At 53.3% G+C, this 16,303-nt stretch overlaps 1 protein-coding gene across 1 annotated transcript in view; it reads left to right on the top strand.

Moving 5' to 3' along the window:
- Positions 1-16,303, top strand: part of SDK2 (sidekick cell adhesion molecule 2) — a 161,183-nt gene that overhangs the window by 66,615 nt on the left and 78,265 nt on the right. The window contains exons 9-15 of the mRNA XM_068977528.1: positions 1,443-1,554; positions 2,403-2,593; positions 2,716-2,799; positions 4,742-4,936; positions 5,460-5,576; positions 7,122-7,289; positions 8,191-8,293. Coding sequence (XP_068833629.1) covers positions 1,443-1,554; positions 2,403-2,593; positions 2,716-2,799; positions 4,742-4,936; positions 5,460-5,576; positions 7,122-7,289; positions 8,191-8,293 — 970 coding nt within the window. The remainder of the gene's footprint in view (positions 1-1,442; positions 1,555-2,402; positions 2,594-2,715; positions 2,800-4,741; positions 4,937-5,459; positions 5,577-7,121; positions 7,290-8,190; positions 8,294-16,303) is intronic.

The following is a 16,303-nucleotide window of genomic DNA, read 5'->3' on the forward strand; positions in this document are numbered from 1 at the left end:
GCAGCTTTCAATCCGATCGCTCTTTATGGCACCTACATGAGGCTTTTATATTGTTGCAATTATTTTGGTTTATACGCTTCCTTTCTTTCCCCCTTCATTTTACTTTATTTTTTACTTTTTATTCCCATTCTGTCAGGGCCTTTCCCAGCAAGGCCTGGGAGGCCCGGCAGGAAAACCTTTTCCCGAGGGCTGACCGGGCGATCTGACTTCCCCATAAAGGATGTACATTTGCCATTGACCCGGGGCCGTGTGAGTCATTATGGCCTGCCACCTCCGGAGCCTCCTGGACAGGCGCCAACTGGATGGATTTGTAATGAGAGGAAAAAGTCCTCTGGGCTTGTATTTTCAGGAGCCAGGGAGCAGGTGTACAAGACATAGTGGAGTTTCTGCCAGTTCGGGGCTTGGGCCGACCACAAAGAGAAGAGCCTGGCCCCTTCTCAAAAGACTCAAAGAATAAGGAAGGAAAGCCTCCTGCCTTTACTGGGCGTCCCTAATGGCTCAGTAGGTAAAGAATCCACCTGTCAATGCAGGAGACACAGGAGATGCGGGTTTGTTCCTTGGATCAGGAAGATCCCCTGGAGGAGAAAATGGTAACCCACTCCAGTCTTCTCGCCTGGAGAACCCCATGGACAGAGGAGCCTGGCGAGCTACAGTCCATGGGGTCACAAAGAGTTGGGCATGACTGAGCGACTGACACTTTTATTTCGTGTTATTTTTAGTTAATTTTTCTTGGCGTTTATCGTTGCTTCCAGTCGTACGTTAGTCTCTGCTGTGCAACAAGGTGGATCAGCCCTGCGTACCCATCTCTCCCTTCTTTGGATTTCCTTCCCGTTCAGGTGGCCACAGGCCTCCGATAGAGGCCCCTGTTTGCACAGCACGTTCTCAGTAGTCATCTGTTTTATCGTGCTGGACTTTGGGCTCACCCTGACGCAGCAGGACCTCCTCTTAACTTGACCGCACTTGCGAAGCCCCTCTCTGCAAATAAGGGGATATTCACAGCTGCCATGAACATGAACTTGAGGGACAGTATTCAGCCCAGTATGGGGAGTTTGCATTCTGGTGGAAGAGGTGGCAAATGAAGAAGCAAGCTGATGAGATGTGGTCGGCTTACTGACAATGTATTGTCCTTGTCACGGCATATATGCAGCCGGAAGGAAGGATTCTGAAGGCCAAAATAAGCCAGGACAGGGGATGAGGACGAGGGCACTGCATTATGGGGGGGACGTGGGTTGCATCCTGAGGTCTCCCGTGGGCTCTGCCTGGACGCTGTGCAGAGACCCACCAGCAGAGGAGGATGGAAGGGGGGAGGGTCCCCGGGGTCAGCGCCTGGAGGCTCAGCTCTGGGGCTGTGGGGCGTCTGCCCACCCCCCCTCCACACCCGCAGCGTCCCTCTGGCACGGGTGGGGCTCAGATGGGATTCCCAGCGTCTGTTCTCTCCCCAGATGTCGGCGGCCCTGCAGACCCCATCGCTCCAGCCATCATCATTCCTCCCAAGAACACCAGCGTGGTGGCCGGGACCTCGGAGGTGACTATGGAGTGTGTGGCCAATGCCAGGTGGGTCCTGCCTCCGACCCTCCCCCTTTAACCCCAGCGGGCACTCCTGATGTGGGATCCGAGGAGACCAGGTGGAATTCACAAAGGTCCAGAAATGTCTCGTGAGGGCCCATGAAAGAAGACGGGGTATTTAGCCTAGAGGAGGGGTGATGGGCCGGTGGTCAGAGAGCTGCCGGACGCAAGCAGGGCCCACCCGAGAGGAGAGGATCCCGGCCCAGGACACCTGGGGTTGGTGGGGGGTCCACTCGCGTCCGACATCCAGAGCAGCCTGGGGAGCGGCTGCTCGCCTCTGCTGCCGCGGCCTCCTTGTATGAAGGCGCGGGCAAGAGGAAAGCTGGACTTTGCTGCTGGTCCAGTGGCTAAGACTCCGCACTCCCAAAGCAGCGGGCCTGGGCTCGATCCCTGGTCAGGGAACTAGATCCCACATGCTGCAATTAAAGATTCCTGCATGCTGCAACTGAGACCCCGGATGTACATTTCCGGACTTCCACACTTTCCCATCCACTGACTTACACTGGACGGGGCAGAGCAGAGGCAGAGAGACATGTGGAAGGGCCAATTTCCGGCTCTCAAGAGTCCTCGAGCATGAGTTATCATGGGGCCAGGTGTCCCCTCACCACAACCCCCGGGGAGCAGGGCATAGTTGTCCCCATTGTACAGATGTGGAAACTGAGGCCCAGAGCCCTGAAGGACTAGCCCACACAACGGCCTGCACCTAGGAAGTGTCAGGGGCAGGGCAAACTCAGGCGCCCGGCCCCTGGTGCCTGCATGCCTCACTACGCCCTGCCCTGCCTCCCGAGCCCCTGGGAGGCTCTGTAGCTGACCGCCTCGTCCCTCGGCCCGTCCAGGCCTCTGATCAAGCTGCACATCATTTGGAAGAAGGATGGGGCGCTGCTGTCTAGCGGCATCAGCGACTACAACCGCCGGCTCACCATCCCCAACCCCACGGCCAGCGATGCCGGCTACTACGAGTGTGAGGCCGTCCTGCGGAGCAGCAGCGTCCCCTCCGTCGTCCGTGGCGCCTACCTGTCCGTGCTGGGTGAGACGGGGTGGGAGTGCTGGAGTCCTCCCGACGTGAAGGGGCAGCACGGGTGACCCGATCAGCAGCCATATCAGCAGGAGCATGGCTCTGATCCCCTCCCCCGGTCCTTCCTCCTGCAGAGCCACCTCAGTTTGTCAAGGAGCCAGAGAGACACATCACAGCGGAGATGGAGAAGGTGGTGGACATCCCCTGTCGCGCCAAAGGTAACCTGGTGGCCTGGCTGGAGGGGGGCCTTCAACCTCTCCCCTCCCTGACACGGACTTTTCTAAAGCCCACCACCCTCTCACCATTGCGCAGAGTCAGTCTGGCTGTAAGCAGACACCCCAGGAAGCAAACAGGAAAAATTACCGTAATCTTAGGGCTGGAAATCAACCCTGTGTTACCATAACTTGAAGGTTACAAATGAATCCAAATTACCGTAATTTCAGGACAGGTGACAGACTCAAATTGCCCGTAATGTGAGAGCTGCAACAATGCGGTGTTGTCGTCATGTCAGAACTGCTAGGACGTGGATGTGTCTCTGCCTGGGCTCTGCGCCATTCTGCTTCGTCTCCTCCGACTGTTTCTACTTAACCCCCAGCCCCTCTCAGAGTTCTTGCACCCTTACCGCGTTTCCCATCCTTCTCCTTTGAGTCCAGCTGAGCTAAAAGACACCCCAAAACCAGGGTGCAATCTGGGATAATGGGATGACAGGATGAGCAGAGAGGAGACTGTAACCCTGGCAGGCGGGAGGGCCCCGTGGAGGAGGAGGGGGCACACTGACCCCCGTCCTGAGATCACACACGGGGAAGACAGTGATTTATTGGACAAACATTTGGTGTGGGGTGGGCTTACCACGATCCCTGGGTCAGGAACTGCAGTATCCTTGCCTGGAGAGTCCCATGGACAGAGGAGCCTGGCGGGGTGCAGTCCATGGGGGTCCCAAAGAGTCGGACACGACTGAGTATCTGATACTTTGAGCAACGTGTGCCGAGACTGTTTTCGGGCTGGAGAGGCACGGAATGAACCCAAGAGCCAGATCCCTGCTATTACAGAACTGTGCGTTCTCGTGAAGGAGACAGACAAACCAATAAACAAATAAAGATGCCTTATTTCATTTCATCTACAATGCCATGGGTTGTAAGATGCCCCATTATTTTATGCGCCACTAAGAAAGAAAAAAGGCTGCCAATTAAATTATGACATGCTGTCGGTTGTAAGACACGTCCTCATCTCAGAGACATTACGATGAGAACAAAGGCGTAGCTTGGAGTGGGTGAAAAACGGGTGTCGGGGTTGAAAAGTGCGGGGGAAGGAGAAGCAGGCAGGCTGATGGGCTCGGCGCTGGAGGGTGGTCATTCGAACGGAGCCTGGGGAGCTTTTCTGTGGAAGCCACCTTTGAGCAGAGATGCAGGGGGAGAGATGGGAGGGCCAGGGGATGTGGGGAAGGGGTGCCAGGCTGGGGACACAGCTCGGGCAAGGCTGAGGGGTTAGGAGGAGCCCCCACACTCCTCCCTGTGCGGACCAGGCAGGACGGGGCTTCCGAAGAAACCCCCATTCCACCTGTGAACCCCTAGACACTGGGCTTGTGCTCGCCTGGGTTTGGAAAGGCCGGCTGGAGGTTCCCAGAGCATACAGAAGACTCCACTAAATATCCCAGGAGAAAATACAGTATGTCCAGCCTTTCCAAGCTGAACTAACCCCGGGAACTTGTAAATTTGCTTGGAATGCCTACTCTATGAGAATTTGAGAATCTAAGAACAACTTTCCCCGCTTCCAAGACCAGTAGTGGCACCTCTGAGAAGGTTCGGGCTTTCCCAGTGGCTCAGCGGGTAAAGAATCCGCCTGCAGGGCTGGAGCCACAGGAGACACAGGTTTGATCCCTGGGTCGGGAAGCTCCCCTGGAAGAGGGCATGGCAACCCACTCCAGTATTCTTGCCTGGAGAATCGCCATGGACAGAGGAGTCTGCAGGCTACAGTCCATGGGGTTGCAAAAAGTCGGACAAGGCTCAAGCGACTTAGCATGCAAGCACGCACTGAGAAGTTTCTAGAAACCAGAACACACCAGGGATTCTGCCCACCCCCCCACCTTAAGGACTTGCAGCCCAGCCTCCGGGGCCGGGGCATCCCTCGCAGGTGGCTGATGGTGGGCGCTTGACCCCCCAGGTGTGCCGCCGCCCTCCGTGACCTGGTACAAGGACGCGGCCGTCGTGGAGGTGGGGAGGCTGAGCCGCTTCCGGCAGCGAGGCGATGGGGGCCTGCAGATCAGCGGGCTGGTGCCCGACGACACCGGCATGCTCCAGTGCTTTGCCCGGAACGCGGCCGGCGAGGCGCAGACCTCCACCTACCTGGCCGTCACCAGTGAGTCCCCTTCGCTGTCCTGCCCGAGTCCCCACCCTCCCCCCACCCAGCTTTCCTCCAAGCCAGGGGCCTCTTGAGAACAGGCTGCTGTAGATGCAGAAATAGGATCCCAGAAGGCTTCCCCCCGGAGCGGCGTCACTGGCCTGTCATGCCTGCTGCTTCTGCGGCCAGCACTGGTTTTTGCTTTTACAAACCAGAGCCTCGATTTCTTGTTTAATGAAAGGTGATCCCATTTCCCTTGTCATGGAGGGTGTCAGCTGCCCTTGGGAGCCCTCAGTTTCCACCAGATGGAGGCTTGAGGATCGAGGCAGGGCAGGGACTGGCGTCCTTCCTGGGTCGACCCTTCCAGGGTCCTTCCACGGGGCAGGTGGTGAGGGGGCACTCGTGGGCACTCTGGCTCTTCCTGGCACCGGGTCCTCCCAGAACACTTGCATCCTTCCCTGAAGAGGGACCCACACCAATGGGAGTGGGGGGCAGGACAGGACTGGATGTGGCTAAGACACCCCACTGTCTCCCATTGCAGGCATCGCCCCCAACATCACCAGGGGCCCCCTGGACAGCACGGTGATCGACGGCATGTCAGTGGTGCTGGCCTGTGAGACTTCGGGGGCGCCCCGGCCGGCCATCACTTGGCAAAAAGGTACTTGAGACTGATTGACTTTAGAGGGTGGCCAAAAGTCTCAGGCAGCCCTGGGGCTCAGCTCCGGAGCCAGCCAGGGGGTTTTCCCGTGCACAGTTGGGAAGGTTGTGCACTGCACAACCCCAGAGGGCTTCTTTTACACACGGGACGCACCGTGTGCTGCCCTGTCCGGCTCCAGGCTCCAGAGGCTCTGCCTCTGGTGAGACCCATGACTTTGGGTGAGTTATTTACTACTCGGAGCCTTGACGTTCCCATCTATAAACTGGGGGCTGTGGGATGCGTCCCTGGGAGCAGCATGGAAGCTAGATGAGCGGGTGCCTGGGAAGGGCCTGCACCGTGTCTGGGAAGTAGACCAGCCTGTGCTGGCTGACGTAATTCCGTGGTGGAGGTTGTTAGTATGGGGAGGGGGGCCCACCCCCTCCCCAGGCAAAGCCAGCAAAGCCCAAGCTGTCCCCCTAGTCCACCCACCCCGTGCCTCCTCCACGCCCCCGCATTGTACACTCATGTCACAACCCTCCCCAGGGACACACACACAGGTACACACTGTCACTCACTCACACCCCCAGCCTCTGCCCGCATGACCCTCCTCTCACCCAGAGCCTCCCTCCGCCCCCTCCCTGCTCTGTCTCCCCACCTTCTAATACACAAGGTCATCGGCATATTCAGTCTACTGATCACCCCGCCTCCCACGATTCCAGGCTTTCAGTTTTGTCCCCTGCCGTCTCCCCGGAGCTTAGAACAGAGTGACCCACAGGGGCTGCTTCGTCAGTATCGGTGGGGTGTGTGCCCAGACCCAGAAATAAACACGCCCACTTGATACACTCACCGGTTCAGTATGCCCACACACGTGTGCAAAGGGACCCACTCACCCACAAGCTTGCACGTGGACAGTCCCCTCGGTACAGGCAGGTGGGACTTTCTTTAAAAACAGGTATGGTCACCAACAACACACTCTCAGACACACTCTGACACAAGGGTCTCCCTCCCTCTCTCCTTCCAGCCACCAGGGTCCCCGGGTCCCCAGTGGGAGGTCTGTCCCCGCCAGCGCTGCCCCCCGCCACACCCCCTCGCTGGCTGCTCCCGCCCGCCGCTCCTCTGCGCTCCCCTGAAGGTGACTCCAGAAGCATCCTTCTGCAGGCGGCCCGTCACCGCCCTGTCGCAGCTGTCTGTGCGCTCCCCCCAGCCCAGGTGCCAGCTGCCTCCGAGGGCTGTGCCCGCCGGCAGGAGGCAGCGCTGGTCTTCCCTGCTGAAGGGCAGATAGCGTGGTGGGAGGAGAGACAGCAGGAGCCCGGGCTCCGTGCAGGCCCCCTGCTCCTGTGTCTGTCCCCAGGTCCGAAACCAGGCTGGTCCGCAGCCCTGCCACCCTCGCCATGCCCCCTCCAGGGGACATGCAGTTGGCCTTCCTAAAGTTGGGAGCTCACCCTGGGACAGGGGGACAGGGGGGTGGTGAGGTGTGGTCCAGGCCCCTGGTGATGGCCGAATGCCGGGGGTGGCCAGGGGGCAGCGGGCCGGCAGCCTGAGCCCACCTGTGCCCGTGTCCCCCAGGGGAGCGCATTCTGGCGAGCGGCTCGGTCCAGCTGCCGCGCTTCACACTCCTGGAGTCGGGCAGTCTGCTCATCAGCCCCACGCACATCTCCGACGCCGGCACCTACACCTGTCTGGCCACCAACTCGCGAGGGGCGGACGAAGCCTCGGCCGACCTGGTGGTGTGGGGTGAGTGCCCAGGCCGGGCCGGGGTCCTTTCCACGCCTGTGTGTGAGCGTGCACTGAGAGTGTACGAGCCCCAGCGGCCCCACGTCCACCTGTCTGTCCAGCCCACATGGTCCTGAGACCTGGACAGAGGAGCTCAGAGGACGGAGCAGGAAGGTCACAGTCCCCAGGGCGGTGCTGGGTGGGCGGGGGCTCTTGCTGCGAGGGCTCGCCGCTCGGGCCGAGCCAAGAGAAGACAGCTGTGCGCGTAGGCCTTAGGGCAGAGATCCGCACACTTCTGCTGGAAAGGGCCAGAGAGGAAGTACTTCAGGCCCCGTGGGCCAGACAGTCTCTGTCACAGCTCCACAAACCCTTCCGTTTCATCAGGAAAGCAGCCGTAGGCAGTGCTGAACGCAGCAGGCGTGGCTGGGTGCCAGCACGGAGGGGATTTACCCAGGCGGCCCCCGGTCGGACTTGACCCCCAGGTTATGGTTTCCTGGCCCCTGCTCTGGGGGAACCTCCCAAGCCCCTTCCTGCCCCTTGGGGTCTGGCGCCACATGGAGGGGTGGGCCACCCTCCTAGCCTGAGTGCCAGGGGCCTGATGGGCGATGTCTTAGAGCCAGAGGTCCTGTTTTTACCCTGGCTGGACCCCGGGGAGCACGGCCATGATCATCCCCAGGCGTCTATTTCTTTGTCCATCCCGTGGGCACGAAATTAAAAGAGCCCCCGCTATGAGCATCACTTCCCAGAATTCCCGTGGCTCTTAGTGTTCTGGGATGTTCGCCGTGGTGGACCAGTCCACTGTAGAGCGCAGCCGCAGGGGCCCAGCTCTCCGGAAGGACCCCCACCACACCTGCATCTCACCTGTCCGTCTAGGGCCCACCTGTCCACCTTCCCACCAGGCCACCTCCCTGCTGTCTTTCAGCCCGGACCCGCATCACCAGGCCCCCCCAGGACCAGAGCGTCATCAAGGGCACCCAGGCCTCCATGGTGTGCGGAGTGACCCACGACCCCCGAGTGACCGTCAGGTACTCCTGCGGCCGAGGCCCCTTGGAGGCAAGAGGGGAGGGGCAGCTTTCAGGGGTCGCTGGTTGCTGGCTGAGTGTCCGTGCAGGGAGGTAAGTGCGGCCCGTAGGGGTCAGGGAGCAGCCACGTACAGACTCAGTGCAGGACTGAGACCTGGGGACCCTACGGCCCAAAAGAGCCCCTGACGCTGGGAAAGAGTGAAGGCAAAAGGCAAAGGGGGCAGCAGAGATGCGATGATTGAAAGCATGTCCATCCGATTCAATGGACCTGCATCCGAGCAAACTCCAGGAGACAGCGAAGGACAGGGAAGCCTGGCGTGCTGCAGTCCATGGGGTTGCAAAGAGTCCGACACGACCGAGCAACTGAACAGCAACGAAGTACATGTCTGGGGACTGAGCCAGCTTGAGTTGAAGGGGGCAGCCTGGGGTCGGGGGGAGGGGATGAAAGCTGGAGAAACATAGGAAAGAGGGTGGGCCTTTAGGGATCGGGAGAGGAAGAAGCCTCTGTCTGGGGAGACGTGGAAGCTCTGAGATGCTCGGGACCCCACTGCTAGCCCTCGCCCACAGATCTTAGACCCTCTCCCCACCCATGGACAGCAGACGGGTCTGGTGAAGAGGCGTGGGGGTCCTGACATGCCTGGGGCAGTGGAGGGCCCTGGGGTGACTCCCAGTGAGACACTCGTGAGGGGCCCAGGGCCCAGACAGGGGCTGCCCCTGCCGTCCTCCATCGGAGCCCAGACCTCGCAAGCCTGGAGGGAGCCGGGTCCAACCGGGAAAGCCCCTGGGGAGGCCTGGGAGCGCAGGGAGCAGCCAAGACAGGCCTGCAAGCTGGGAACCCGCCAGGCGGGGCACGGGGACACTTCCTGGGCTGTGCTGGGCAAGGTTTCTGAGCCAGAACTGGAGCGCAGGGAGCAGCCAAGACAGGCCTGCAAGCTGGGAACCCGCCAGGCGGGGCACGGGGACACTTCCTGGGCTGTGCTGGGCAAGGTTTCTGAGCCAGAACTGGGAGAAAATAGCCCCTTCAGACCCTCTTGAGCTTTGGATGCTGTGTTTAAAAAAAAAAAGTAACTGCTTCCGTAGAAATAAATAGTCCCTCGTGCTGTTCTATTCTATGGGCAACGTCACCGCTGAAGCCCACGGCCGGGCAGTGAGGGACGCCCCTTGGAGTCTCGGCCGCGCCGCGTGGGACCCGAGTGCGTCCTGGGGCGCCACCTGGTGGCCACTAGGCGTATGGCCGTAGGGCCGTGCCAGGTGGGACCCCAGGAAGCCAAGGGTACTAGGCTTTATTTCTTGATATTTATATTTGCCTCATTTCCCTTTATTTTATTTTTACTGAAGTACAGTTGATTCACAGTGTTGCGTTAACTTCTGGTGCACAGCAGTGATTCAGTTCTACGCATGTATACGCATTCTTCTCTAAAAAAAATATTCTTTTCTGTTATGGTTTATTACAGGATTTTGAATATAGTTCTCTGTGCTATACAGTGGACTTGTTGCTTATCCATTCTATGTATAAAAGCTTACATCTGCTAATCCCAGCCTCCCACTCCATTCCTCCCCCAACCACCGCCCCCCTCCTTGGCAACCAGTCTACCCACCCTATGCCTGAGTCTGTGCCTGTTTCATAGACAGGGTCCTTCGTGTTAAGTTTTAGATTCCACATTTAAGTGACATCATGTGATATTTGTCTTTGTCTTTCTGACTTACTTCACTTAGTAGGACCACCTCTAATCGCATCCACGTTGCTGTGAATGGCACCATTAAGTTCTTTTTGGGGGCCGAGCGGTGTCCCCTTGGATATATGCACTACGTCTTCCTCATCCATTCCTGTTGATGGACATTTTGCTTCCGTGTCTTGGCTGTTGTAAACAATGCTGCTGTGAGCACTGGGGCACGGGCATTTTTTGAAGCAGAGTTTTGTCTGGATATGCGCCCAGGAGTGGAATTGCTGGTGCATGTGCTAGTTCAATTTTTAGTTTCATAGGGAACCTCCCGACTGGTTTCCAAGGTGGCTGCACCAGCGTCCATTCAAGGAGACTAGACTTTTAGCCCCACACCCCTTCTCAGAGGCTCTGACTCAGGCCCCACTTAAAGAAACACCTCATTAAACAGCGAACATCGGCCCTTTGGACAGCCATCGTGTGGTACCACACAAACACGGACGTGAGCCCTGAAATCATGTAGGTGTGGTTAGAACGTGGCCATCAAATAATCCAGAACCTGCTTATCCCGGGGTTTATCAGAGTGTTGTTAAACATTAATATACCAACTGTAAAAATGTCTTCCAAGAGAACCCACACAATACCCCCGTAGAACACAGCTGTGGGTCTCAGACACTTACAGAAATAGTCACTATCATCTTAGCATCCGTCACTTGAAAATTTTTATTGTAACAAAAAGCTCTGTTGATTAAGGAACACTTTGGTGTTTTATTTATTAAAATGTTATCTACAAATTCTTTGGAATTGGAATGAAAAAACAAGGTCAGTTTTCATTCCAATTCCAAAGAAAGGCAATGCAAAAGAATGCTCAAATTACCACACAATTGCACTCATCTGACATGCTAGTAAAGTAATGCTCAAAATTCTCCAAGCCAGACTTCAGCAATATATGAACCGTGAACTCCCTGATGTCCAAGCTGGTTTTAGAAAGGGCAGAGGAACCAGAGATCAAATTGCCAACATCTTCTGGATCATGGAAAAAGCAAGAGAGTTCCAGAAAAACATCTACTTCTGCTTTATTGACTATGACAAAGCCTTTGACTGTGTGAATCACAATAAACTGGAAAATTCTGAAAGAGATGGGAATACCAGACCACCTAACCTGCCTCTTGAGAAACCTATATGCAGGTCAAGAAGCAACAGTTAGAACTGGACATGGAACAACAGACTGGTTCCAAATAGGAAAAGGAGTACGTCAAGGCTGTATATTGTCACCCTGCTTATTTAACTTATATGCAGAGTACATCATGAGAAACGCTGGACTGGAAGAAACACAAGCTGGAATCAAGATTGCTGGGAGAAATATCAATAACCTCAGATATGCAGATGACACCACCCTTATGGCAGAAAGTGAAGAGGAACCAAAAAGCCTCTTGATGAAAGTGAAAGAGGAGAGTGAAAAAGTTGGCTTAAAGCTCAACATTCAGAAAACGAAGATCATGGCATCTGGTCCCATCACTTCATGGGAAATCGATGGGGAAACAGTGGAAACAGTGTCAGACTTTATTTTGGGGGGCTCCAAAAATCACTGCAGATGGTGACTGCAGCCATGCAATTAAAAGACGCTTACTCCTTGGAAGAAAAGTTATGACCAACCTAGATAGTATATTCAAAAGCAGAGACATTACTTTGCCAACTAAGGTCCATCTAGTCAAGGCTATGGTTTTTCCTGTGGTCACGTCTGTATGGATGTGAGAGTTGGACTGTGAAGAAGGCTGAGCGCCGAAGAATTGATGCGTTTGATCTGTGGTGTTGGAGAAGACTCTTGAGGGTCCCTTGGACAGCAAGGAGATCCAACCAGTCCATTCTGAAGGAGATCAGCCCTGGGATTTCTTTGGAAGGAATGATGCTAAAGCTGAAGCTCCAGTACTTTGGACACCTCAGGTGAAGAGTTGACTCATTGGAAAAGACTCTGATGCTGGGAGAGTTTGGGGGCAGGAGGAGAAGGGGACGACCGAGGATGAGATGGCTGGATGGCATCACGAACTCGATGGACATGGGTCTGGGTGAACTCCGGGAGTTGGTGATGGACAGGGAGGCCTGGTGTGCTGCGATTCATGGGGTCACAAAGAGTCGGACACAACTGAGCAACTGAACTGAACTGAACTATCTACAAATACTTGGGAAATGCTTGCACATTTTATTCATAGTCTGGAAAATTCCTGTGAACAAAGAGATTCAGGGACCCCTTGCAATATAGCTGTAGGCCCACATTCCAGGCCCCCCAGTGAACTACAGATGAGAAATCGTGCTTCCAGTTTACTGGAGGAGACCTCGCCTTAGGATGGACTTACCCATCTAAGACAATCTTTTCTAGATGGAGGAGAGAGCAGAGTCGGTCCCTCCATCCCCCTAAATTGGCAAAAATCTGTGACCAAGTCCACCTCCTCATCTCCTGCCGTTGTCTGCCTTCCATCGCCTAGGCGAGGGGAGGGGAGTCTTAGGGGTGGGACGGGCCCCCAGACTTAAGTAATTTTAGAAGTCCCTGAGGTGTCTGGAAGAAGGCAGTGGCACCCCACTCCAGTACTCTTGCCTGGAAAATCCCATGGATGGAGGAGCCTGAGGGGCTGCAGTCCATGGGGTCGCTAAGAGTCGGACATGACTGAGTGACTTCACTTTCACTTTTCACTTTCATGCATTGGAGAAGGCAATGGTACCCCACTCCAGTACTCTTGCCTGGAGAATCCCATGGACAGAGGAGCCTGGGGGGCTGCAGTTCGTGGGGTCACAAAGAGTCAGACATGACTGAGCGACTCGCACTTTCATTCTCCTTCCATTAGCGACAGGAATGTTTGAATGCCATTTGAAGAAACTAAAAACACTGTGTTCTCTGCTTTTTCCCTGAAGAACCTGTTACGAATCTCTTGTTCTGTCAATAAATATTTTTGAGTAAACTCAATTACATGACTATTCCGTCCTCCACTGTGTGGACGCCCCATAATTTATCTTACCAATTCCCTAACGCTGGGTAATTTGATTATTTCTGAATTGCTGCTAATATTAGGAAATATCGTTCTGAATGCCCTTATAACTAAATATTTTTGCACATCTTCTGTTTCCTGAGGACTATCTAATATTACTTAAAGCTAAAAACCACTCATCCAAATTGCTCAACAGCCAGCTATATCTTTATGGATTATTTGGGGGGAAATGTCCCCTGAGTTAAAAGGACTGATGGGTTCTTTTTTTTAACATTCTCTTATTAAAGTTTTAAAACATACCCCAGAGAAGAGAGAATTGCATCCTCAGTCCTTCTGGACTACCTCTCAGCCTCAACGATCATCCACATTTGCCCATCTTGTTTCGTGAATGTTCCCCACGCTTTTTTTAAACTGCAAAGTTCTTTTAAAAGCAAATTTCAAAAGTGCAGTTTCACCCTTAGATATGTCTAGTGCATTTCTTACTAAAAAGGACTTTTCTTTAAACATAACAGCCATGTCCACTCTCACACCTGAGACAGTGAACAATTCCTTGGCTTCTTCTGACACCAGCCCGTGTTTCAGCCACCAAGAGTGTCTCAGAAAGCCTTTGTACACAGAGTTAGTTTCACTCAGGGTTTAAACAGGATCCACCCGTTGCGTTTAGTTGCTGCGTCTCTTCTATTCTACACGGCTCCCTTTCTTTTTATTTTTGTCTCTATTTTGGTTTTCATTTTTGTCTTGTTTTCATGCACTTAATAAGTTGGAGAAACCAGGTTCTATAGGAGAAACATCCTCAAATGTTTTCTGTAAAGAGCCAGAGAGTAAATATTTTAAGCTTTGAGGGCCATATAGTCTTTGTCACAGCTTCTTACGTCTGTGTCTGCAGTTCAAAAGCAGTCATAAGCAATCTGTAAACAAATGGGTGTGTATCTGTGTGTGTGTTCCAATAAAACTTTATTTACACTAACAGGCAGTGGGCCATAATTTGCAGAATATCCTTGCTGTAGAATAGCCCACATCTGGATTTGGCCAGCAGCTTTTTCAGGCTGTGGCTCACTTCTTCTATCCCTTGTATTTCTGATTAGATTTAAGTAATTGATCATGGGGGCTTCTCTGGTGGCTCAGCAGTAAAGAATCTGCCTGCAATGCAGGAGATGAGGGTTCAATTCCTGGGCTGGGAAGATGCCTTGGAGTTAGGAAATGGCAACCCACTCCAGTGTGCTTGCCTGGGAAATCCCATGGACATAGGAGCCTGGCGGGCTACAGTCCAGGGGGTTGCAAAGAGTTGGACGCGACTTAGCAACTAAAGAACAAGCTGATCTTTAGATTCAGGCTCAGCTGTTTTGGCACGAGCACCTGCAGGCAGTGATGGCTGCTCCCTAACACCTGGTGTCTTGGACAGAGTGTGTCTGCTTGCCACAGGTTGTTTCATGAGCAGGCATTACCCTCTGCAGCTAGATTCGCTTTAGTAAAATTCTACCCATCCTGTCAGTGCCCGTGAGGATGGTCCTTCTCTAGTCAAAGAGATGAACTGACGGTGATCACTTTTGGTGATCTGCAAAATTTGTATAAAAAGCCTTAACATTTAACTCAGTGATTTACTGCTGAGAATTTATACCCGAGGAAGTGATTTAGAATGTGGCAAATTTTTTGCCATAGAGGTGTTCATCACAGCATTAGCTGTAAGATCAGAAAACAAGGAGCTTGGGACTTCTCTGACTGTCCTGTGGCTGAGACTCCCTGCCTCCAGTGCAGAGGATCCAGGTTCAATACTTGGCCGGGGATCAAGGTTCCCACGGGCTGTGTGATGTGGCCAGAAAAAATTTTATTTAAAAAAAAAAAAGAAAACAAGGAGGTAAATTGGATGCCCATCATTACAGGATCAATTACAGAGAAATGATTATTTGAAGTGCTCTGCAGCCAAGTGAACCATGGTGAAGAAATGTCACATTAAATGGAATTTATGATATTGTCTTGGGTGGAAACAGCAGCTTTAAAATTAGGATGGATGAATAGCTAGGTATAGGGTTTTTTTTATTATTGGAGTATAATTGCTTTACAATGTTGTATTGGCTTCTGCCGTGCAACAAAGTGAATCAGCCATACGTCTACATATATCCCACCCCTCTTGGAATGCCTGCTCACCCACCCTAGTCCCACCCCTCGAGGTCACCACAGAGCACCAGCTTAGCTCCCTGTGCTCTACAGCAGCAGCCAGGTATTATTTATACTCAAAATATACTGTATCACTAAACAGTGATACACTGAAACCATAATCACAGAAAACTAGTCAGTCTAATCACACTAGGACCACGGCCTTGTCTAGCTCAAGGAAACCAAGCCATGCCCGTGGGGCCACCTAAGACGGGCGGATCATGGTGGAGAGATCTGACAGAATGTGGTCCACTGGAGAAGGGTATGGCAAGCCACTTCAGTATTCTTTCCTTGAGAACCCCATGAACAGTATGAAAAGGCAAAATGATAGGATACTGAAAGAGGAACTCCCCAGGTCGGTAGGTGCCCAATATGCTATTGGAGATCAATGGAGAAATAACTCCAGAAAGAATGAAGGGATGGAGCCAAAGCAAAAACAATACCCAGTTGTGGATGTGACTGGTGATAGAAGCAAGATCCGATGCTGTAAAGAGCAATATTGCATAGGAACCTGGAATGTCAGGTCCATGAATCAAGGCAAATTGGAAGTGGTCAAACAGGAGATGGCAAGAGTGAATGTTGACATTCTAGGAATCAGCGAACTAAAATGGACTGGAATGGGTGAATTTAAATCAGATGACCATAATATCTACTACTGTGGGCAGGAATACCTTAGAAGAAATGGAGTAGCCATCATGGTCAACAAAAGAGTCTGAAATCCAGTACTTGGATGCAATCTCAAAAACGACAGAATGATCTCTGTCCGTTTTCAAGGCAAACCATTCAATATCACGGTAATCCAAGGCTATGCCCCAACCAGTAACGCTGAAGAAGCTGAAGTTAAATGGTTCTATGAAGACCTACCAGACCTTTTAGAACTAACACCCAAAAAAGATGTCCTTTTCATTATAGGGGACTGGAATGCAAAAGTAGGAAGTCAAGAAACACCTGGAGTAACAGGCAAATTTGGCCTTGGAATGCAGAATGAAGCAGGGCAAAGACTAATAGAGTTTTGCCAAGAAAATGCACTGGTCATAGCAAACACCCTCTTCCAACAACACAAGAGAAGACTCTACACATGGACATCACCAGATGGTCAACTCCGAAATCAGACTGATTATATTCTTTGCAGCCAAAGATGGAGAAGCTCTATACAGTCAACAAAAACAAGACCAGGAGCTGACTGTGGCTCAGATCATGAACTCCTTATTACCAAA

This window comes from Capricornis sumatraensis, chromosome 8, assembly GCF_032405125.1.
Source record: "Capricornis sumatraensis isolate serow.1 chromosome 8, serow.2, whole genome shotgun sequence".
Lineage (NCBI taxonomy): Eukaryota > Metazoa > Chordata > Mammalia > Artiodactyla > Bovidae > Capricornis > Capricornis sumatraensis.